Below are 25,147 nucleotides of genomic sequence, written 5' to 3'. Positions count from 1 at the left end.
GTTTGTCCATATTTTTAGCCTGCTAGGTCATCCAATGCATACATCATTAGTGTCTAACATGGCACATAACCACAATAAGAATTTTAGGCGGTGCGCACATTTGCTCAGATTTGGTCCCTGCCAAACACCTACAAAGTTAGACTACAGCAGAGGCTCTGGTAAAAACCAAAGAAGAATTATTGTAATTTTTTTTTTTTAAATGAGCGGACTTCCTTTGATGTTCAATGTATTTTATTTTCTATATAAAATATTTTACTAGCGGATGCAAATCTACTTCATACAATGGTCAAACATTAAACATCAAATTACACCTTGTATGATTCTGTTCATTCGAATGCGTTGACTTGATTAGACAAGGAGTTCACCAACTCTGCCTCAGAAATAGGCTAGTTAATATTTGGGGTTAATTAGGGGCAACATTTAGATCAACAACATTTTCTTTCAGCAAATAGTCTATCCTATTATTGGCTATTTCCTACTGAGGAGAATTATCTGTATTTTACAGAACCACATTACGGAGTAGACTGTTTTAAAACATTTAATTTTGAAAGAGCATAATGCTCTATTTTATGTATTGAACATTTGTGTATGGCACTTATACAGCAAAAAGTGTTTCCAGGCCCAACAAGCCAAAATAAGGGTGTTCGGGCAAGGGGGTGTGGGGGGAGGGGAGAAATAAAGAATAACGGTCCTACTAGGCCTTGTGACATTAAGATTGTGCAAGTGCAGTATCAAGAAGTGCAGGGGGGGAATCGATCAGGGCAAAGGGATGGGATAGGAGGGAGAGGGTGAGGAGGTAGAAGTGCAGGAGGCAGGGGACCAAAGGGGCTGGGCAAGAATGTGATCCTTGCACCCACAGGAGATTTAAGGGCTGGAGAGATGCAGTCCCTGGGCTTGAGGCCAAGGTTAGGTCGCACAGTCCTATTCTGGATTAGTTGAGGGTGGAGGGAGGAAAGAGGCAGATTAAGGAAGAGGTTGTTGCAGTAATTCAGCCTGGAGTGAACCAGCACTCTGGAGACATTGAGTTTCTGGGGGAAGGTGAGGAAAAGGAGAATGCCTCTGAGGAGGTAAAGCTGATAGTGGGCCTTCTTGGCAAAGTCAGCGATATGAGGTAAGATAGAAAGAGAGAGGAGTTGAAGATGACACCCACGGGTGAGGGGAGGTAGCCCAAGGAGAGCAACCAGAGTGTAGGAGGGAAGGAGGGGGTAGGAGTCCCAATGAGAAGGAGCTCAGTCTTAGTGGCGTTAAGGCAGAGATCATTAGCAGCCCACCATGCCTGAATAGCAGACAGTCGAGAATGAGAGAGGAGGAAGAGGAGGAAGAGGAGGGAAGCTTAAAGGAGAGTAGTGTGTCATCAGCATAACACTGGAAATGAGAGAAGGTGGAGATCAGGTGGGCAAGAGGGGCAAGGTAGATGTTGAAAAGCCACGGTAAAAGGATAGAGACCTGAGGAATGCCGCAAGTTGAGAGAGAGGTAGAGGAGAGAAAAGGGTCCAATTGCACTTGGGAGGGCCAATTAGAGAGAAAAGAGGTCAGCCAATCCAGTGCCCTGACTGTGATGCCCAGGGCCTCAAGGAGCCGGTTTATAAGGATGTAATGATAAACTGTCTCAAAGGCAGAGGACAGATCAAGGAGGATATGGGCGAAGGGGGAGTTGGAGTCGAGGTTTGGGACCAGGTAATCACGGGTGTTCTGGAGAGCAGCATCTGTGCCTCTGGCTGCTCTGAAGCCAGATTGGGGGTCGTGGAGGCAGCCAACAGATTCATTGTGATGGATAAGTTGGGAGATGACCAACTTCTCCAGGGGTTTTGCCAAGAAGTGGGGATGGGGCAGTAGTTAGCCAGGCAAGTGGGGTTCGCAGACAGCGTTTTTAGGAGGGGGTGCACAAGGGAGTGCTTGAGGGGTGAAGGGAAGGAGCCAGTGGCAAAAGAGTGGTTGCAGAATTTAGCCAGGGACGGAGCGAGAGAGTCATTGTTGTTCTTGATAGTGCTAGAGGAGCAGGGAACCACCTGTTTGGAGGAAACTTTCATAGAGCAGACTGTCATGGTGACCTTATCTGGTGCTACGGGCGAGGAGGACAGTAGGGGGAGGGAGAAGGGGGGACAGGAGAGGCCTCCATGCAGGCCGGCGAGGGAGGGGTGTAGCGGTGAGAGAGGACAGGATGTCCTGAATTTTGGTTCTGAAATGGGAGGCCAATGCCATGCAGAGGACTTTTGAAAGAAGAAGAGAAGTGGAGGCTGCCGTAGGATTGGCAAGTACCTTAAAGATTTTGAAAAGTTCAGCCATGATGTTTGTGGCCCCAGAGATGCAGGCTTGGACAAAGGCCCGTTTCTTGGAATGGATGGAGAGTACATATTGTCTTTGGAGCAGGAGACAGGCAGTTTGTCAGAGGACGTGCTAGAAGACAACCACTTTCGTTTTGCAACTTTGCACTTGCGTTTCAGCAAGGCTAGGTTGGAATCATACCAACTATTGCACTTGGAGGCGGGCTTCATGCACATTCTCATGGCAGGGGCAAGTGTGTTGGAGAAGGAGAGGTGAAGGTTAGCAAGAGCAGAGTCAGTGTGAGAGTGAATAGTATGGGTGAGTGAAGGAGGTGGCAAAAGCGGCTACTTACACTCGCTTCATCAGTCAGATGGCAGTGAAGGAGGCTGGCAGTGCGGGAAGAGGCTTAGCCCAGGAGCTCCAGATGGGAGAGTGACAATTTACAATAGGCGACAAGCAGTGTTTTATGCGGTTAGCAGTCCAGTTCCTGAGGAGTCCGAGTCTGTCCTGGGAAATTCAGATATTTGCATATGCCCCTTTATTTGGTCACTTAGTGATCAATTTTACCAACCTTTTTGAAAATGCTATACTGTGTTTTTTGTTGTTGTTAATCATACAGTAACCTATGCATTTTAACTCTGAAAATACTTCCCATGTCTTAGCCACTGGCTAACGCTGTGGCAATCGTACTCTTTGCTTACCTTCATGTTGTCAATCAGAGGGAGGATAGCTCAGAGGCAACGCGTTCGCCTTGGAACGCAAGACAACGGGAAGCAACACAGGTTTGATCCACAGGTCCGCGCTCAGACATCTCTGAGTATTAAGCACATTATAAATAACCAATTATAACTATAATCTTGGGCTCTTATCTATGAATAAGATACTAGCAGGTTTCTCTACCAAATACACAGAATATTGATTGGCCTACAGGAACCAGTTATGTTCAACCTGCACACATCAATACCACAGGTTTTGCATCTGCCTCTCTGTGTCCCGAATGATCCACTTTTGTTTTCTAAAGAGCCACGCACAATGATGCCACCAAAAGTGGCAGAAAGGTGCTATAAAAGAGTAATGTTGCCCCAGTAGGAAGGAAGAGACGCCCAGAGAAGGAATGCACCAAGACCACTGGTCTGTGGATGGATTTCTTTCCACTGAAGCGTGATGCAACCTCTCCAGTCTCATCATTATAACAAGCAGTGGCAATGCCAACAGTTTGGGCTTTTTTGCGAAGGCACGGCAAAGGCACTTGCAAAGCACTGCCATAGTGGTATTAACTGTCCTTTTATGGTAACAGTCGCAAAATGGTGTAAATACTGGGAATCTAATAACGTGTCTGACAAATGCCTAATACTTATACACAGGGCAAAACTGTTGGCTTTGCCAATGCTTGTTCTTTTTAAAAGGACATAGAGAGTGCTTACCCAAGCCAGTAAGATAGCTCAGCAGGTTGGGTGCTCGCTGCTGCAATTTATGTGTAATCTCTGTGTCGCAGGTTTGAATCCCGGCAAGTCAAACTCAAACTTTCATCCTTCCGAGGTTAATAAATGAGTACAAACTTCGGTTGGGATGATTAATGTATGTAAATATGTTCTATGTACAGTGCTTAGGAGTAAGTGCTATATGCATAACAAATCATTATCATTATAAATCAAGTGGCTGAAGGCAGTCCTGGACAAGACATTTTTATTACAACAGTAGCGCTTTTACAACTCCAATTAAGTCATTAACTCTTAAACGACTGCTTAACGGAAACACTGGCAGGTCTATCGAGTGCAAAGCTTGATGGTAATGGTTGATTAAACAAACTCAAAGAGTTCCCATGAGGAGGTATTCTGGGCAGGAATGGCCAGGGACTGGGTGGCAATGGCCATAGGGATTAGCATGGTCATGGGCAGGCAACACCTACGAGCTTTGTGTGTGGACATAATGTCTCCCTATCTGCACTCTAATGCAATAGTTTCAGCTTATAAATGGCGCTAAAGCACCACCTAATAGCCCAAACAAAAAATGGCTCAGTTCGAACAACTTGAACCCAAACAGGAGTGAACTGCAGAGGGGATCAGAACTATGCCTTCGAATCCCCAATTTGCCTCATGTGGTTTGACAGACAATCAAAGGCTTATATCAGAATGTGTTACATCATGTCTTATGAAATCAAATAAAAATAATAGCAACAAAATCAAGTCAAAATGTGAAGGGAAATCAGAAAAAGTTGCCAACCGTTTGAGTCAAGTTGAGCCAGAAAGTACTCCCATCTATTCAAGCCACTCAGATGTGGGCTCAATGCAGGGTTCCCCTCTGTCATCTGCTAAATAATAGGGCAGATCATGCAGTTTGCAGTTCCCAGCACTCAGAAACCTCAGAACAAAACGTATGCCATGTGGGTTACAAGAATTCATGAAACCAGACATCGATTTCGACAAGGAACCCTGAAAACCACCTTCGAGATGATTTAAAAAATAAAATATAATGGCAAGCCAATCAGAAAAGTAATCATATATTTCCACGCTTCTTCCTGTGCTTGTACACTGGACCAGGGACCAATTTTAAAAGGAAACCAATACCTCTGGCGGGAGTTCCTATTGGTTAGTACAATGCAACTTATCTGAGCATACGCGCACTGAAAGACCGACCCTCCCACTTCCCCTGTGTTCCCCTTTAAGCGTTTGAGTGAGCTTGGGACACCATGCAAGCCCAAAGTTTGGGGGGGGGCTGTGGGGGAGAGATAAATCTGCTTACGTCCCCGCCCCTCCATGGCCAGATCACTTCTGAATCTTGTTTTCATGCTGGTGGCATTCGTGACCGCCCGGTGATGGTGCGGGGTGGGGGGGGGGTCGGAAAGGAGGGGTGGGAGATTCGGAAACTCAAGGGATTGAGATTTTTAAAAAAAACATGGTGTAAGGTCCAATTCTTCATCAAAGATCCTTCTTTGGGAATTGATTATAAAAAAAACGGGTTTCCAATTAAAAAGTACCACAGCACACACTGTAAAAGGCTTAAACAATAAACTGTAGATGAGAAAAACATCAATATGGTGGCCCGTCAATGGACATTTTGTCCACAGCATGATCAAAACTCCTTTGTGCTGCACAGCTGAATAACAACATGTTTGTCCTTGGGCTTGTGAAGAGCAGTTACCATGGAGTCCGGTTAATAACAGCCCAATGGTTTGCCTGGAGCGGCCTGTGAGCCCGACTACGAATTTCACAGTCTCTCTGAAAGAGGGCCAGTTCCCAACAACCGCAGGATTATCCTGCTGGGGATGCCGTCTATGAAACGCACAACAAAACCGTGCACGATATGTCTTGGGTAAGAGAACCAACAGGAAAACAACTTTTCTCAAATGAACCATCACTGGAAAGATGAATTGGATACACTATGGGCCTGATTCACAAGTTTGGGGGAGCGGTAAATGTGCCAGTAAAAACGCTGGTAAGTGTTACCGCTACCTTGACTGATAGAAGATGGATTGCAACCTTTAGGCAATCTAAAGCGAGCTCTAATTGTAAGCTGTCTTGAATTTAGACAATTTCTAAAGCTGCAAAAATTGTTGATTAATGCATTGAGGCTGCCCAATGTTATGAATAATCCTAACAGTATATATCACCCTATGATGCGCCAAATGAAGTCAATCATGCAGATTTTGATTTGCCAATTGGTTTATTATGCTGACTTTGGTAATTAGGTTAATTTATAGTCTCTTGATTTGCACTTGTCCTGATTAAAGTCTCTCTATTTGGTTTACTTCATGTAAGTGTCAGTTTTCTTGAAGGACCCACTTATAGGTTTTAGATGTTGCTTCACATCAAAATTATACGTGGGGGAAGCACTTCCGGTGAAAGTCTCCCCAGCAGAGTGTTGATACTTACGAATGGATTGTCAGAGTGGCTGGATGAATGCGACTATTGGGTTGTTAAATAGCAGAGCAGGATATTATAAATAAGTGAAGCCGACTGACTGAATACCAACTGAATAGGTTTGCATGACTGAATGTGAACGAGACACTGAGTGACCAGAACTGCGTGTGACGGAGTGAGCCAGCGTCTGACATTCTGCCAGTATGTAATGCTTTCATTTTTGTAGATTTATAAAATTAAGATGTCCTACTTTCCATTGCCCCAATCCCCATGGTAACGACATGCAACATTGCATCAGCACCTCGAACTAAGTCACCCAGGCCAACGTTACGAAGTTGGCAAGTATTGGTAAAAGTATGTGTTATTTCAACTACTTCCGATTTTTTCTTTTACCAACTGCTGGTTTATAACTGTAGGAATACCACACGATGTGAAATACCTTAGAACATTCCTCTATTTTTTATCTGCGCATAAAGCAGACCCAAATGCAGAGGTCGGGTCAGAAAATCTTCAAAACTCAAAGTGGTCCTTAATAATCTAGCGGGACTTAAAAGACTGTGTCCAACTGAATTTAGGATTTCGATTTATTCCAAGCAGCAGCAAAACAAGAAAATATCGCTCTGGGAGAAAGGCAATTAAACACACTTAATTTGAACGTTTTAGATCTCTTTTGTCTAGGTTACCATTCTAACCTCAGGGGAGCCCATTGTCTGCTGGTGAATTTTTCCCATGTGAGTGAGGAAATAAGCATAGCGAGGAAGTACCAACCAATCATGATGGTTGGGGGTGTTAACACCCCATCAGCCCACCCCTACCCCCACACCAAGACTTTAAGTAATGGGTTTAAATGGTCAATTTTTCAGCACGCTAAAAAATTTGGTAAAAAGCCACACTGTTTACAATCGGTTCTGTAGGGCAACACAAAAAAAAGATGGCTGGCCACCACCAGTGCCCCGGAAACATTTTCCAACATATCTTCATAATCTCTTTGCTCACAATATATGCCAGTACATTAAAAAAAAACATGTTCATCCTGGCTGTGCCCAAACATGCCCATACTAGCTGCACCAATGTAGGCCAGCATCCCCACTTGAGAACACTCTGCATTTTTATTAGCTCTATGGGCAAAGCCAATATGATACGCCATTGTAAGAACACATTTCCTCCATTTGTGCAGCCAGTATGAACATTCTGTCCATTCTGGATGCTCCAGTGTAGGTCAGTATCCCCACTTATGAATATTCATCATACTGACTTTGCCCATAATGCCAGTAAAAGTGACACAGCCACTGTAAGAAACTATATCCATACAGGCTGTCCCAAGGTTGAATAATCCCTGTAAGAACACTCATGTTGGCTTTGCATATAACGCTTGGAAAAGTGTTAGACCCACTGTATAAATTAATTTCCGTATTGACTGTACCAATGCAACACCCCCACTCCCCTCAATGAAAAGGGTCATTTCCCCATCCTTGCATGGGCACCCATTCATGCACACCCATATGTGAACACAACAACACCACATACTGCTCTTTCATTCACACTCTCACACATACATGTCAAAAAACCCGTCACATGCACGCACACATACATACGTGCACGTAGCACATTTCCCCCTTACTTGCACAACACCTGAGCTCCAGCTTACTTCGTACTCCCACTGCTGCCATACGCATGGTCAGAATGGCCCTCTGGCTTCCATGCCGCCACAAAATAAAGTAGGGAGGCGACAAACCCCTTTCCCTTCCTGGATCTTGGAATTTGCCGTGTTGTAGTAATGCCACTATCTCACTGCCCTAGTCCACCTCAAAATGTGGGGAGTCACAGAACACCAAGGCACACATCTGGGGCAGCAGTACCCCAGCCTCATTCCCAATGAGCCATGCAAAACTGGGGAAGCAAATCAACCCCCACCCTTGCATGCCCCCATTAGAAACGTATGGCTGGACAACTGCACGCCACTTTCAATCATGTTTCCCTACAGGAACAAAGCCAGCCCAGGAGTGTGTCCTCCACTTTTCGCCATGATGGAGGGTGCCCCCGCTGCTTCTACTGGGCTAGATTGCTAGGCTCCTCCCAAACGGCTTGTTGGTCAGAGCCACTCATTATGAACAAACTGGCCTTAGTACATCCCATTCATGTGACTTTCCAAAAAACTGTCCCGGCGTGCTTGCTCCCTCAAAAGGGGTTTACATCGCTTAACTGCTAGTAGCGAATGTGAAATGTCTGCCACAGCCTCTGAATCCGATATAGCTAAGGAACTTTTAAATGATGTGGGATCCATGTCACTAAAGGTGTGGCCTAACAAACGCAGCAGAGTTCTCGTAGTTGGGATGAAAGCGACTAAAATTCATTTTGAATGGTGCGTTAAATACAAAATACATTTATAAAATCAACTAAAACCGACATTCAATTATAAAATCGAAAAGAATTATAATGTTGTATAATTGGTTATTTAGAATACCAGCTGTTTCCAAGTGCAAACCCGGGGCTCGACCCTGTATTGCTCTGCCTCGTCTTGAGCACGTTGCCTCTGAGCTATCCTCCCGAGAATGGTCAACAGATTCCAATCCTGCAGTTCTTTTGAAGCTTGGAAATTCATGATTCTTACGTGTGAATTTGTTTAAGGTCATCCAAATGACAAGACTTCAACATAACACTTTGCAAAGATCAAAACAATGTATTCTATATACAGTTTCCCTTTTCTTCAGTATTTGATAGGGTGACCAGACATCCCGGTTTTTCCGGGACAATCCCGGGACATCGCCCACTGTCCCGGGGTCCCAGGAGTTTTTTTATTTCATAACCCCCATATCGGGATTGGAAGGGTGGGTGGCTACGGTCACAGTTTTTGCCGGGACCTGATTTCGAAATCCCGAAATCGGGCCTGGAGCAACTCTTACTGCGCGTAAATGCTTTTCACGCCTCCATTTCCTCCCCCTTCCCAGCCCCGGCCACTCTCCTCCAATGAGAGGAGTGTGCCTGTGAGCACACACCCCCGTCCCCCTCAACAGGCCAGTGACATAGAAGTAGGACTACAGTTTTATTTGTGTTTACTTTAGTCCTACTTCTATGTCTATGGCATATCCCTTTTTTATCTGTTCACTCTAGTATTTGAACACAAACGAATCTAAATGTCTATAACTGACTACATGAATTTTAAACACGGCCAATAGGGACATCTAGCGAGAAAGAGTAGTAATGCCACATCTTTTCATTTAATTTAGTGCGCTAGAAATTCAAGTGGGAGAAGTCTGTTCAGAGAGCCCTGCAGAACCCCAGTTTGAGGACCATTTTTGGCCTGCTAGCCCGGACCACCTTGACCTGTGTCGCAGCTGTTTTCCAAATAAGACCCCCATTTTTTATGGTGGCATGGGCTAATGGGAATTGTAGTCAAACACATCTAGGGGTCCAAAGGTTTTACACCAGTGCCCTTGATGTATTCTACTAGGCACCAACATGGTGTTACATACACTTGCGCAGCAGGTTATTTTCTTATTTTCAGATTAGGATTAGGGGTTCAAATGGTAACAAGCGCTGCCATTTTACTGTTGTTTTCATACACACAAGAGCAAGGCACAAACTGCATGCAGTGGAAAATGTATTCTAGTCACTTAGAAAGACCCTGATCGTAGACAGCAATACTCCAGGTCAGATTCTGTAGTGCAAGTATTTTACTTCCTACTTTTTGAAGTTGGAAGTGAAATACTTTTATGGAGTAAAAAAGTACTTTCTATGCTCAATTGGGGTTTTTATTAGGCACGTACAAATATTTTTTAACTCTGCAGTTGAAATCTTTTAATAAACTTTGCTCGTTTGCATTTGGTAATTCATGGAAATTAAGATGCATGTTTCACTTAATCTTCTTTTCAGCTCAGGCAGTAACAACATTAGAGGTCCTTCCACTGGTACCAATGATCAGCGCCTATCCATGAAGCTGTGCGAGTGGTGGCAGGGGTCAGGCACTCGTGTGTTTGTTTTCTATTTTCTCTTGGGGGTATTTTAACTCCCACGTTTTTTTTTTTTTGGTTCGAGTATTTGCCTGTTTTTAGGGACTAAAAGTGCCCGATACACCGTTTATCTGTAGGTCTGGTAATACTTTTGCAGAACAACAATGGCTCACCGCAACACTACCAGGGAGGCTGCCGGACACGAACGCAGCCAGTAGGTTCGTCCCATAGGAGCAGAGTGTAAGGACATACACATCAGCATATTTAGGGCTTAGCAGCATCCCCCTGCCCCCCACCCAGCGTGTCAACAAAATGCTGCATAGATTGAACCAGAATAATAGGATTGACTGCTGCCTCGTACGATTGGACACCAATCAATGTTCTTATTCACAGAGTTTCAGCCACTATATGCGGTGATGGCACATACAAATGAAACATAGTACATATTAATCGATCTGATAAAGTGAATGGTGTCGCACAGAGTTATGGATTGCCGACAAAAGACGAGACAATACAAGGATTTCAGGCGTTAACCTGTCAACCCAGTGATTAATAAGCAAACACAAAATGGTGTATTAACTCCAGGGAAAGGCTCCTGGAGTTCAGTGCCTGTAAGCCGTCACATTTATAGTTTTCCTTCAGGAACCCTTGGCTTGGCCGAGCATTTACCTTGAATCCTCACTGGACCCCCAGCCTCTGCGGCTGCTGGCTCGCGACGAGACTGCTGTGCCTTTGAGCTCCCGTACGTCCAGTGGTACCTGCCAATTTCCAGCTCGGGTCTGGTCATCACTGCCAATTTCAGGTGGTAAAATGTCAGCCTGCGCCAGCAAACCTGTGACCGCGCGCGCGCGCACTTCAATGCTCGTATATCCCCTCTAAAGTTTACAAAGCAGTACAGTAACACAAGAACAAAACGCCGAAAATGCTGACTGGTCCTGGTTTTTAATCCCCCTCTCCTGCAACTCACAGGCTGTGCCACGCGCCAACAGGAAGTGAACAGGAAGCAGCTGTTACTACGCGCAGCGCACTATGGTCGATAGCCAATAGGGCTAAGGACTTTTAACTCTCGAAATTCAGCAATTTGAGCAAGTAGCAGAAAGTCCCTTTTTTCTTGCATCAGCAGCTAAGGTTTTCCCCAAATACCTCCTTAACCCAGAGTCTGCCAGACAAGATCTGAGACAAAACGTGTGGCTTCACCACAATCATATTTTCTCTTCCGTCCCATCTCTTTAAAATAGATCCAAGCCGAGTGTGCAAGAGAATCGCTGCCAACCGGAAGAATGAGGCCCGGTTTCCCAGGAAGGACCACAAATGAGCGGGAATACTTCTGCGGTCTCTCTAAACCGCATTTCCACTCTCCCATCCTCAAATAGTTAGGGTTGCTTAGATGCCTAGATGCCTCGAAGCCTAAACATTAGACTGTACCTGCCGCACGGGTCATGACATCACAAAAGTACAATAAAGTAATAACGCCCAGACTTGTTTCCAGAGATGCTGAGTTCCTGGTAATGGGGGGGTGGGAGGGAGGGGGTGGTAGTATGGTATCATTTGTAACGTAAACAGACGAGCACCTTTTTACAAAAGCACATAAAAAACATTGACACAGAAACAAGTATACCTTTAACACCCACACATTTTAGGCAATGTGACATTCTGTCCCCTTACACGAAATACTAATAAAACATGACAGGCTTCAATGAAACGGTTCCCCGCTTTAATGGCTAAAGCTCAATAAATTAACCATCAATAGTAATGATTAATTACATAAATGCTGATGAAAGGATCGTGCAACTTTGTAACAGTTTAAAAAACAGGTGCCATTATGTTCCATAGCATTGTGCGTTTAGAAATCAATTTTAGAGTTTTGTTTTGCTAACTCTAGTAGTCTCTGCCTTTTTTGATGGTTTTCTAAACTGATATTTGCCAACAGTGAAGTTTGTTGAAAGCTGCAACTCATTTTATTTTTGACGTGCTGCCCTTAGTAGCCTATAAGACTAACTGGTCAGGGGTACTCCCAAAGTACTCCATTTTGGGCCTGGCAGAAATTTCTCAATCAGAAGGTGTCTCTGATCACAGACTGGTGGCAGCTGTGTACTTTTACTTTGGTTGCACTATGCTGCAGTCTTTTTCCAGTACTGCTAGCTACTCGTGCCATGAAAAGGAGCAAAACGGCTACCAAGAAGTTTTAAAATCCTTTGGTCTGACCTTATTTCTTTCACCCCTTGTTTAAATTTTAAAATGGGAACAGCCATTTTATCCAATTGAGGGCCCACTATGAGCTTGGAAAGGCTTCTGTGATTGAATGGAATGTTGGATATGCAGGATGAAGGTTTTCCAGATGCTTCAAAACACATCTCAGTGTCTGAACGTGCAAGCAGAGGTTTACTTGCCAACCCTGATTGGATAGGCTCCAAAACTTTAAATGGTGCACTGCTAGCGTTTGAGGTGAAGTGGTAGCCCCCAGACCTCTGTCTCTCTATGAGGTTAGAAAAGCTATTGAGGAGTGCGTACCGGAAATGTCTTGCTGACAACTCCTGATCCTCCTCCAATCATCTACCCAAGGGAATCCTGCTTCAGCTATTCCCTCTATCTGATCCAATAGGAAAAAAGATGGTTTCTCTGTCTTTGGAGTCTTCAGTGCTCCACTAAACCTTCCTGCACCGTCTATTTCACTGGGAAAGAAGCGGAATATCCTGCTGCAACCTGAACCACCTTTTCATGTTCATGAAGGCCTGCTCCATCATGGGACATCTGGGCTTGGGCCTCTGTGATTGTCCTTGAGAGACAATGGGTTGCAAGACATCTTGTCCTGCAGCCCGCTGTTCGGAAACAGCCACCTTTAGATGCTTTTAAAGGGTCCCCCATAGTGCTTCCTCCCTGCTCTTGTCCGGTCTAACTTTTCATGGGCCTCTGGTCACGATACTCCTTCCCAAATCATCCCCAGGGACTCTGCTTGCAGACCCTGCTACAGGAACCTGCACTGCAACCAAAATTAAATCTCAACACCAGAACAAGACTCGGTTTCCTTGGTTCAGAAGATCCCGGGGATCTTCTGGCTTCCATTCGAACACTGATCCTCTTTGTTTGGGTCTAAGGGCTTGGCCTGACATCCTCATCCTAGGCTCCCATGACTGCAGCATCTATTGCCACCAAGGCTTGGCTCCATCACTGCAATCTTCCTCCCAATCGCCTTGGCTCATTGAGCTAGGTGTGGAGCTGCAATACCTTTCTGTGCCAGGTCTTCTACATGGGCTTCACACAACAGGCACAGCTATTCTGCCCATACTGATGTTATTGCTCTAAGTGCAAGACAGCTGCACCTAGCTCTGGTTATTAACATTATTTGATTAGGGTTAGGTGCCCAAAAGGTTTAGTAAAATCCGTTTAACATCTTCAATTTTTCTGTACGAGAAATATTCTGCGCATTTTCTTCCATACGGCACAGTTTGAACAATTAACACTGCTGTACACCTCTGCCTATACATCCCATATATTTAACTCACTCCATGTTCTTTAAAAAGGCATATCCAGAGGTATTTTTTCACAACTCTTCAATTAGTACAATTCCACCTGAAATCATTTACTTGTGTCGTACATTCAGGGCGATGCATAACACACCATTCCTGTTCAAATCTTAGCTACACAAGCAGCCGGTTTGCGAAAGAGCACCCCAACTTGTTTCAGTCCTGGTAGAAGCTGCAGAGCTTCAGGGTGGACATCTGGTTAAAGTACGAGGTGGCTGTAGTTGTTATGATGAAGGCCATTCACATGAAGAATCGCCCAGCTTTTCTCTTTCTACTGCGATGAGCAGTTAAGGAAGGACCTGCTTTGATGTATACACTATTAGCCAAGGTGTTGCCTGAAAGGTTCATCTGTTCTTGCGAGAGATCTCATTCTGCTCCAATCTTCAGCCCCACCAAGTGTGAAGAGCTGTAGAGCGCTCGCCTCCCAACGGACAGATGCGTCACAAGCAGACTGCGGCCACTTGCAGCTGGAGCATGCTTCTATGGACGGGCCCGGCAGCGCGTGGCTACTTGTTAGGGGCAGCGCGGGCTAGCTGGTCTGCCATGCAGACACATTTTGACAGTGGCAGCAATCAGCCTCTGGCAGACAGAAATGGTAGAGATTGACTTTGGCTGCACGAGGCCACACTTCGGCTGCTGTGCGCATTTGTGGGACCTGTCTGGCAAATTCAGACTGCACCTTCATTATGAGATTATGAGCACTTTGTTGAAAATATTGAAAATGATGCACTCATTGTGTAATAGCATAACAACCCATGTGCTAGATTTGTATTCTTAAAGTCTTCAGAACTAAACTTCTTTAGTGAATCACTATCTTATTATAGAAGCACATATATATATATTATATATATTAGTGGGAACCTAGTTGTTATGCCCATCTAATTTGCTGTTTAGCTCTGGCAAATATGGTATTTCCAGAGATTTGTGCAATGCAATTAAGTATAATGTAATTTAAAAGATTGCTCCAATTTTCTCATAGCTATAAGCGGGTTCCTAAAGTTAAATGTTTATTAAGTCTTTAAGAACGAACTTAAGAAATGGGTATCAGGTAATCATTTACCCATAGATAATTTCCCCGGGAAAAGCCATTGGCAACATTATATATGGTACATTATGTATGGGGACGGGTTGCGGGGAAGTCCCCTGCTCCCATTAAAAAAAACAAAAAACAGTGGTTGCTGGGGTGTCCCCCGCATGTTAATATGTCAATGTAATAATGTCTCCACACAAAACAGCGACTTTTTGGTCAGGGGACATTTTTGCGGGGACATTTTTACATGGAACCAAGAAACGTTGCCACAACCCACACAACCTCGTGGCTCTTGTGCGATCTACAATGTGGACTGCATCAAAGCAATAACGACCAACGCAAGAAAAAAACACTATCTGCGGGTGACAACCCAGCACCAGAAGCCACAATCTTGCCAAGGTGGACAACAGCAAGAATTGCAAGATTTGCAAAAAAACAAATGGTCCATCTCCTGCTCGGCAGCAAGGTTTCCCTTTTGCCGGTTTCTACGAAGTGTTCCAATGAAAACATACCAGACTGGCCCTCACTGGCCTGCACCTCAGGAAGAAACTGAAGATGCCTTTATTCAAAGAACTCCTCAGTGGACACAAATTGTGGAATGAGCCCAGCCACCACTCCTAACCCTAACTCACCCCCCCAGCTTCCCTCTCTGCACCCACATGTCTGATTCATCGTCTTTGCCCCATGGGAGGCACTCCATTGATTATAAGCCAAGTTTGCGGTATAAAATTCTTGTACATACACATGCAAAGGCCCCACCAACATTGCCAAGAAGAATCAGGCAACCAAAATTAGCTGCACGACGGGAACAGGGTGCCGAGATGTGGGACATCATTTTCACAGACACGAATACAGATAGTCGAGTGGTTATTGGGGCAACTCAATCTGCTGCTACGCCATCCCGCAGGCTATAACCCAGCAGAGTGGCGCTGGCACTGTGGGCCTCATTAACCCCATTCCTGCTCTGCTGGAAAGTAGTCAACGGAAATAAGGGCCTGGAGACAAAATGAAGCCTATTAGAGCAGGATACAGACAGAGGCCCTCTCGTGGGAGACCATCTGGATAACGTTCTGTCATAGCCGGAGAGCTGGGCACATGTCCACCTTTGGCACAATTAGGAGAATTAAGCTTTTGAAGCACTTGTCTTGAGGGGATGATTCAGTTATCCGATAATGAAAGGGTGGTTAGTTCTGACCGGCCCCTAATAGAAGTGCAGTGAAGTGGTCCGAAGGGTGCGAAGTGGGGCTGAGAATAAGAACGTCTAATGGCTTCAACATTCTTTCTGATGTTGGCTTGGGTTCCTAGGTTTAGGGAGTGGTGTGTGGGCAACAATGTCCTTGAAGAACCACCAATGGACAGAAATGGTACAGGCAACAGAACTCTGTCCTTTGAGTTGCACTTCCTACCTAATGCCACAAAACAGAAAACCTGAACAGCTTACTCATGCAGTTATGGAGGCTGGCATCCCGTTATCTGGCGGTATGGATACAGGGGCGAGAGGAACTCATGCAGCATTGAGAGTAATATCTGTAATTGGGTCTGTGACATAGGGCTAACCCGTCGTCTCAATGGAAAACAGGCAGTCACTGCTGTTGATTGGGCATCTCTCGACACAAAAGGTTTGTATTCTTTTACAGAAAGGACACTTGGCAGCATATCTTCAATTTTTTTATAGGATATGAAAGAACATGATTGTCACTATGTATATAGGATTTAATGGAGAATATTTTAATCTGTGCAGTGAAAACCCTGGAGCCTGTAACAGATCTAGCTCTGTCCCTAGCAAGAGATGTGAAATTTGTATTTTTTAATATTTTGTAGTTTGTGTGCTGAAAATCTATCATTCGGTTTTACATTTCAATTGCTATGCCATTTAGTCAAACAAAGGACATTTAATGAATGCAATTAAACCTATCCATTGAGGAAATTACACAGTCTTCAGTTCAATCCAATCATCTGCTGCCCAGATATTTTATGTACTAATAAAACATGTTTTCTCCACAAATAATGACCGTCATGGGTCTACAGAATATCAATTAGTTCTCTTTCTGAAGGGGCATCAATAATGATTTACATTGAAATGTGTACTTGAATTTCATTAAACCGTAGACAACATTCTTGAGTTTGAGCTAATTATCTGTGAATTGTGTCTCACATTACATAGTTCAGAATCATTTGCAATTCATTATTTTAGTGTAACAGACATCCATTTCATTCCATCCGCTAGTCCCAGTGACCTCTTTTGCTTCTTGGGAACTACATTTCCCTACTTTTCTGTGGCTGTGCAGCCAATCCTAGTCATCAGCCGCCATCGCAAGGCTTAAGAGGATCAGGTAGTTGTAAAGGATGTTGGGGCCTGGTTAGGCCGTTCGGTGTGGTGGTATGCTGTCCTCTGCCCCCATCTGCCACCTGATTTAACTGCGGATTTCCCTTACACACACCCTTAATGAGACTCGCCCTCAAGAACGTTTTGGTACTGTTAATGCCGTGCTATACTTTCTGACTTTGGTAGTACCTCATTACCTTGCATTGTTTAATGGTCAAATAAGCCTTCCAAATGTCTTTTCAAAAAACTATCTGACCAATCATAACAATGGGGAAGGCACTGTTTCAGCTAACTTTATACATACCATATTTCTGCATCATAATGCAGAAAGCAGGTGGGTTTTTTTTTCGCCGAGGCTCTTATTTTCAACTTGCCTCTTCTGGACTTTTCTGTGAACTTTAAAATGCTAGATCCGCTGTGTTCAATGCTTGGCATATTGCAGAGGTCCCACGCGAGGCCAGTTTAGTCTTTCTATTTATTAATTAATCCTAGCTCACGGGTGACTGCTTGGCTGTGTACTCCACTCTGGTACCGAGAATTAGGACATTCTCTGAGCTAATAGGCCTCATAAACAGGGCGCAGCCTTGCAATCACCTCCACGTACTCCGTTGGAAGGCCTGGGGTTTAAAATGTAGGCAAATGTTTGTCTTTTCTCATGGGCAAAATGTTTAATAGTTGGCGATGTTAACTAGTGGGGCGGTGCTTCCCAATATCCTCATTGCAAGATTTTTCTACATCCTTTCAAAAATGTTAACACCTCTATTTGGAGAAGCACCATTTAGTTTGGTCAGACAATGCTCTTCAGATCCTTTCTCCTTTTTGTCTAACCCAACATGGTTCTAATAAAAGTAGTTTCATCTAACATTCCATCGAGTCAAAAAGAAGGTTGCATCTGTAGTTTTAGGGAAGGCTCTTTCCAACTTGAAGTTCACTCATCTTGAAAGAACATCGCACCACTGCTTTCTTGAAAGGGTCTAGGTCACTGTAATTGAGCAGATTCATCTTATTGCTACACTCTGCTTGTTCTAATCTGGACTTTATTTCCCATGGTTCACCAACAACCTTCTGCCACTTATGCATAATTACCGAGATCTGGAATCTCTGTGGTAAATCTCCATGAATGACTGACAGGATCCAGGTCAAGGGAGACTTAAAATCTTATAAACAGGACGGCGATATTTGCCGAAAAACAAACTCAGCTGCTTAAAACAAACCCAAGTAGCTGTTCCAAATTATTTAACATTTCTAAGCTCTTTCTTACTTCTCAAGTTCATTATTAAAAGTTCAATGGTTTCTTTTTTCTAAAGATAGGGGACATTTAATCGGACCCTGGGAATGACACGGCCCGACCTTTTCCTCTGTCTTTATACCCATTCCCCCAAGTCTGGTCTTGGACCCTCAATTTTCCTTACATATATTCACCTATTACACTGCCTCTCTATCCCCAAATTAGTGGCCAAGAATCATGCCCCCATTTTCTTCCCTAGGATTTCCAGGTTTATTAAACTTTCACTACCTAAGGATGGTACAATCTGGTTATCAGACAGGCCAGAAAGCCCCCCTATTTTGAAAAAAGCCCTCCCTTCATCCAAAGATCGATATCAGTATCATATTGCAGAGCTACCCAGGGTCATCACCAAGAAGTTATAGAAAGCCGTCATCAATCATGTACAGTCTTTCTTGGAAACAACAGGTGTCCTTGAACTTTGCCAACTGTTGTTTCTGTCTCAAGCATGGAACAGAGACCGCAATTCTTGAAGTTCTACACAACATCCGATCTATAACAGAGGGAGTGCATCTTTTTCTTATGTTAAACTTGTCTGTGACTTTGGATACCATGAACCATCAACTCCTGTTGGATCGTTATTGGAAGTCAGTCAGGTTCAGGATGTCCCCCTTTGATTGGCTCCATTCTTTAACAGATCATGGGCCAAATGGGCCTTTATTGTTGATCTGTGGTGCGACTGTAGAGAGCGTTCGAGATCTTTGCTGTCGCAAGTACTGCTCAACATCTAGCATGTTGCTTTATTGAAATGGTCGAACAAGTTGGGGATTGTGAATCAATTATTTATAGAAACCCAAATTATGTTGCAGGTAAACAGTCCTAACCATGATTTTTCAACCCGTCATCCAATCAAGTCGCTGATTGGATGACCACCAGTGATTTGAACCCAATACCAGGGCTGATGCTACAGGGCCCTTCCGATTTTCGGTAAACGGTAAAAGCTCTCAGGATTATGTGGGGCACAGACCTTAACCAGGGATGGTAGATCTCCTCTATGGTTAAAAGATCTTTATTTGAACTAAATATACAGGAGCAAATTCTGTTCATTTCGAAGGACCTACATGTGGTTGTGGGCTCTCTACTTAATTTGAAATTGGATAATATGACCTCCATCAATGCAGTGATCCCAGTTTAACATCTTCACAGACTTCAACCAGTGCAAAATGCTGCCATTCGTCTAATTTTTGTCCTTACATTAGTTGCCTGTGGAACTGCTTATTCAGTCAAAGGTCGTTTGAGTGGTTTTCAAATGCATCCATGGCCTGGACTCATCTTTAATTGGCATGAAAACCCATCTCTGCATTTCCTCAGAAGCATCCGCTATCCTCTGGATTCTAGTTTTTTGGCTTCACCTCATTTTTATTTGAAGAGCAGGGGGATAATTCTTCCAGCCAAGCTCCTTGGCTTTGGAATAGTCTCCCGTGTCTACTTTGGGGAAATCCCCGAAAATGTTTCTCTGCCACTGCCAACACTTGCATGTCTTCTTCACGCAAAGAGGTTTTGTGACAGCCCTTCTTTGTTAGTTTTGCGCCTCGAGGCAATTAAGCTTGCTCTGATTCATCTGCGCAGTCTTTATGAAAAATAAAATCTAACGAAGAAAGAAAACGCTGTATGAACTGATTTAAGATGTGCTATTGATCAAATGGGTTCCTATAAAATGTACAAGGAGTATGCCACTATTAGGAGACGAGATCAACTCCTGCAACAAGTTACTTTATTTCCATCCAGATCGACTACTACCAAAAGGAGACCAAATGCCCAAGTCCACTCCATTTAACTATCGATTTCCTCCAGAGGGGTGCCATCTATCAAACGTGTCTATAGTGGTGTCCAACCCAATCAGCCTGTTTTTGCCCTACAGAGGGCATGGGGCTTTGACAGTAAGAAAAAGGCCACCATTTCTAGAAGGGTAGTAAGCTTCGTCTGCTAGAGGCAAGTCAGAGGTAATAGAGTTCCACCTACTTCAACTCTTCAAACCTTACAGCTGGGGAAACACAAACAGGACACACACCAGGCTTCCGCCTCCACAGGAGAGTGGTTTAGTAAGCTACTGCAATATGGGTCAGGGTTTCATCCCTGAGGGCTCGGAACTTTGACAAGTCTGTGATGGAAGGACAAGCTGAACATAGCTCAGTAATATGAAATCTTGGCGTTCCAAAGAGGAAGGCGGCAGAAGGGATCTCTACTTGCTGTTGGGCTGTAAATATTCTGTGGTTCCCTCAAACCGTATACTGACACGCACTCCCTCTATGCAGCAGAGATAAAGTTCACAATGACATTGGTAAATCACAGTGGTGGCCGTGGAACTTGCAATGTTATAGTATTCATTCGAAGGATTCGAAGTTGTCCATCTTGGACCAAGACCTGGCGACATGTCGTCCTGGTTGCACTAGTCATTGAGGATATACCAGACAAGATCCTTATTGTGGCTCATGCATGGCTTTAGACCGCGGACGGGTGGCTGTGAATCATTTGAAATTATAAAAGAATGTTTAATGAGGAACAAAGAGAATAATGGGTGAAATCCTTCCAGCCAAAAGGAGTGGATGTAAGGAATAGTGCTCAATAAAAGGAACACTAGCATGCGAGACAAGGTTTTACCCTATTTTACCAGTTCAATCTTCTTGGGTCCTAGTTAGGAAGTTGGCCTTTGATCTTTACTACTAAAATAAAAACAATCCTAAACATCGACACAATTAGACTCTGTGTTGTTCACAGGATCACGCACGTACTTGCTGAACAGACTGTAAATGGATGCGGGGTGTCATTCTTCATTTATAGAAAAGGTAGGTTGGAAGAAGCAGTTTTTTACACAGCGATGTTTCACCATCATTTAAAGTACCCATATGAGGGCTTTGCGAGTTTTAAGAAAATGGCAGGTGATTATCTCAGTGAGCACCCGACAATAGTTTTGTACACTAAATATAAGACGAGGTGGTGAGTCATCAAGCCGATTTCGTTTGTATGCCAATCTGTGTTCCATAAGAACAACAAAATATATAGTAGTCCCTGTCCGACGGCACCCAGAAGGCATTGCTCTCACAAAGAGAAGATGATTGATACTTTACTAGGCCTCAGAACAATTAGTAAAGTTGTTGGGACTTTGGCAGGTAGCAGTTTAGGTTTGCACCTTAGTTTTTCTCCCCCTTTAGGCTTGGTCAGGATCGCCAATGCATTGTATGGAATTCCTTCAGTACTAAGGATCTAATGAATTGCTTAAAGCAAAACTCTCACCAAAAGACATACATGATAATATGGTTATGTTTGTAAACACTTTTTGGTGAACGGGTTTTCTAGCAAGTTTATTTGGTTCATAAACTATTTGGTCTAAAAAGCAATCCATGTGATAATTTGTTCTATCAGTCAATTAGGAAGCCATGTATAATCTCTGGTATAGACCTCATTCCAAACATTGTCAGTTTAGCAGCATTGAAAAAAATCATTATTTTCAGTCTTAAGCCTCCACGTGCTGGTAGCCTACTATAGCTTGGAAGGCATCATGATTGCGGGATAACGATCCGCAATCGTGGCCCCCCCCTCTGTCTATTTGGGTTAAATAGAAAGGTGACAACCTGTACAGAGAAAAACCACCCCCTTCGGGTGACAAAGGCAATAATGAGGCACCTGTGTTTTCTAGGAGGGCCAATGACCATTGTAGATTTGCCATGCAGCATGCTTGAGTAAGTAGCATGGAAGTATCAAGGAAAATGTTACTATCTACAACAAGACCAGTGATTTTCAGATTGGGGATGCAAAGAATTGCTTGTGATTGCTGCTGAAGTCAAAAACTTTAAAGAAATGATTGGTCCAGAGAGCATGTTAAACTAAACTGCCCTCAAACTCAACAGCGCGAAAAATCCCTAGACACATGCCCAGAAGCTGTTGGGCTGTAAAGAAATAGTGTTTTGAATAATTGTTACGCTACCTTTCACATGCTTCACCTTCAGGGGCCCTGAATAGAGCTACTCGTGGAAGGTGCGTTTGCTAAGTCACATGAGTATCTCTTGAGGGGTGCACAAAAATCAGTGGATGTGCATGTCCACCCTGCAGGATTTGGTGGGAAATGTCGAAGCCCAATGGCTCAAACTATCTTACCAATTTGAGGTGTCTTCTTTCCCTTTAGGAAATCAAATCTTGCTCCGTTCCCACGGCAACGGGACAGGCAAGATTGAAGCAGGGTTTTATTTCATTACCGCATAGTGTTGGCATTTTTTAACAAAAAAATGATGAGGAACTCTCTAATTCCTCAAATGGATCAGAAGACGGATGCTAAGAGGATAAACATGCTAGCATACCTGCTGTTTACATCATTTGGTAAATTGGCAAATCACATTCTAGGTATCGTGCTTTCGTACTGCATAATTTCGTTTCGAAGTTGATTACAAGTTTGATTTTTTCATGTGCCTAAAATGTCAGATTTGGGATTTCGTCACGATCGCTGCATCTTTCCATGATTAGGGTTTCCTCCTCGAGGGCAGGGTTAAGGAGACCAAATCAAAGCGAACACTGCAGCGTCCATCTTCCAAAACAAATGGGTTGCCGACTCATGTCAACTTGGTGTAATCGATCAGCGTCAACTGTGGCCTTGTGCCTCGTCTGCACTGGGTGTTGCAAAGCAGGAAAACAAAATGGAAGGTGGTAGCTGGAAGACCACAGTCTTCAATTCCTCAAGTAAATGAATTGCTCAGCAGGGGGGAAAAAACACTGTCAATATCCAATGGCTGCCAGTCGTCGTGAAGTCCAGCAGACGTCCACCTGCTGCACACAACCAAAACTAGAAACCTTCTTCGCTCAATACTTCTTAATTGCTTCAGTTATCTTATTTTTTTGTATAAGAGAAACACCAACTGGGCAGATTAAGTATTGCGTTAAACGGGCTGCATTATATCGATATTACTGCATTGCTTTTAATTTAGATGCTTTTCATTTTTAAGCAGATCAGGAATATTTCAGCTTTATGTATTTATTTTCCAGCTAAAACTATACATTCAAATTGGGACCGGCAGCAACCATCCATAGGCCATGGTGTGAATGCCGGGTCCCTGTGATGCAGTCCAGATCAATTAATACTCAGAGCGAGCTTTCATCTACACACATTAGGCTACACATCCGGGCAACAACCAGAAGGGGAAATGGCATTGTGCTGGCGACTCAATCATATCATGCAACAGCCACATACCAAATGGGATTTCTCATCAAATTCTTTAGGAATTTGGCAAAGTTGTGTCGTTTGATTTGGTTTCTGTGTTTGCTTCACAATCACATTTACTGCAGCCGTCAATTTCCGGAGGGAACTGAAAATGAAAGCCCCCATACGTGCCCCCGCTTCCAGCCATAGGATTTAATTGAGACTGCTCAGTGCGCCCGTTCCCTTCACTAATGATGCAAAATGGCATTTCATCTCGCAAATTGATTCCATCCCGGGGAATCTACCCCGACGGTGCCCGGCTTTTGATTGCATTGAATGCTGCAAATTAAACTCTAGCATTTGTAATAATATGCAAATCCGGGACCGTGAATGACTCCACGCTACCCCAGAGCTCAATGACTCTCTGCCAGACACTGTTATCTAGGCTTAGTCTAGCATTTTGTTACGAATTAACCTCATTTCATGGTAAAACCAGGGCAAGGTTTAAGTTCTAAGCTTGGAAGATGTACAGTTTGGCCTTCTGAAGATGCATGAAAGCCAACAGCTGGCCTGTGTCCCCGGTGCCTGCAGGCGGATCGTTAATATTTAATGCACACGTCCAAAGCCTTCAGGATCCCCCCTTTTGATCAGGAGTGTGATAAACAAAACCTCTGGACAGAAGGAAATCTAAACCCGGCTTTCTTTACTGGGTGAGTTGAAGCTGGTAAAGACACCACAACCCCGAGGCAGCCGGTTCTGGGAACTATCGGAGGCGCCTATGGATAGCCGAGCATTTTTGGGCGCACACTTGAGAACTGCATTTGCCCATCTCTGTGCCTTTCAATGCAATCGCATGTGCACCCAGCAGTTTCCAAGGTTACGCATTAATGATGCACAAATAAAATGGTGGCCAAAATTGGCCCTGAAAACAGGCACTCGCATTGCCACTCAGGCACACACCAATCTATGCAGCCATCTTTATATTTTAAATACAAGCTTTGCTCCAGCGGAGCATCTATATTTGGGCATACATTATATGTATAATCTCGCGCCCTGCCTCTATGACGACACACACAAAGACTGGCATGTACCTGTGTGTTATATACATATGATATATTCACAAGAGTGCAGATTTTAAGTGTTAAAATGTGCCCACCTACTTTAGGAATAGGCTTATAAAGCACAAAAAGTGGCCCTTTGGTAGTAAAGAAAGCACAGGGCACATTGCTACCCCTTGGTAGATGCCGCCCTGGGGTACAAGAGAAGGGAATTCATAGCCTTGACGCTTGGACCGAGAACCAAGGCACCCCGATCCGCTTTTTGTTTGGAAAGAGGAACTACCAGAAGCAGCCCAGTGTCTAGGGACCACAAGCCCTTTGCAGCCCTTGAAAGGGTAAGCTGTCCATTACATCACGCAACCGTGAGCAGAGAGTGGACAGTCAAAGCTGCGTCACCATGTGATGGAGTAATGCCCGAATGCTCTCCGTGTGTTCTACCAATTTTCGTAAAATATCGTCTATTTCCAACATTTCAAATGAAGCTCATTTTACAAAGACAACCCGTGCGATGTCTTTGCGCAGCGCTCATCCCAAGACGCTCACGTGAATTCCAGTTTAAACAACTCCACTTTGGCAAACGAAGTACGGGACTAAAGAAGGCCAATCCGTTTTTAGGGTGAGTAAAGGTTACGTGGCAGAAGGCTAACCGACCGTCTACAAGCAGCCTTGCAAAGCCTCCAGTAAATCACGGCGCCGTGCAGCACGGGCTGCCACTGCCCAC

At 44.1% G+C, this 25,147-nt stretch overlaps 1 protein-coding gene across 7 annotated transcripts in view; it reads right to left on the bottom strand.

Moving 5' to 3' along the window:
- GPM6B (glycoprotein M6B) overlaps positions 1 to 25,147 on the bottom strand; it is a 394,200-nt gene that overhangs the window by 74,059 nt on the left and 294,994 nt on the right. For 3 of the 7 annotated variants that reach the window (XM_069639488.1, XM_069639482.1, XM_069639481.1), the window contains exon 2: positions 10,745 to 10,864. The exons of the other annotated variants lie outside the window; for them this stretch is intronic. In XM_069639488.1, the coding sequence (XP_069495589.1) occupies positions 10,745 to 10,864 (120 nt within the window). The remainder of the gene's footprint in view (positions 1 to 10,744; positions 10,865 to 25,147) is intronic. 7 annotated transcript variants of the gene reach the window in all.

This window comes from Ambystoma mexicanum, chromosome 7q (assembly GCF_040938575.1).
Source record: "Ambystoma mexicanum isolate Mex_15411 chromosome 7q, UKY_AmexF1_1, whole genome shotgun sequence".
Classification (NCBI taxonomy): domain Eukaryota; kingdom Metazoa; phylum Chordata; class Amphibia; order Caudata; family Ambystomatidae; genus Ambystoma; species Ambystoma mexicanum.
This window is presented reverse-complemented; position numbering and strand designations above follow the sequence as displayed.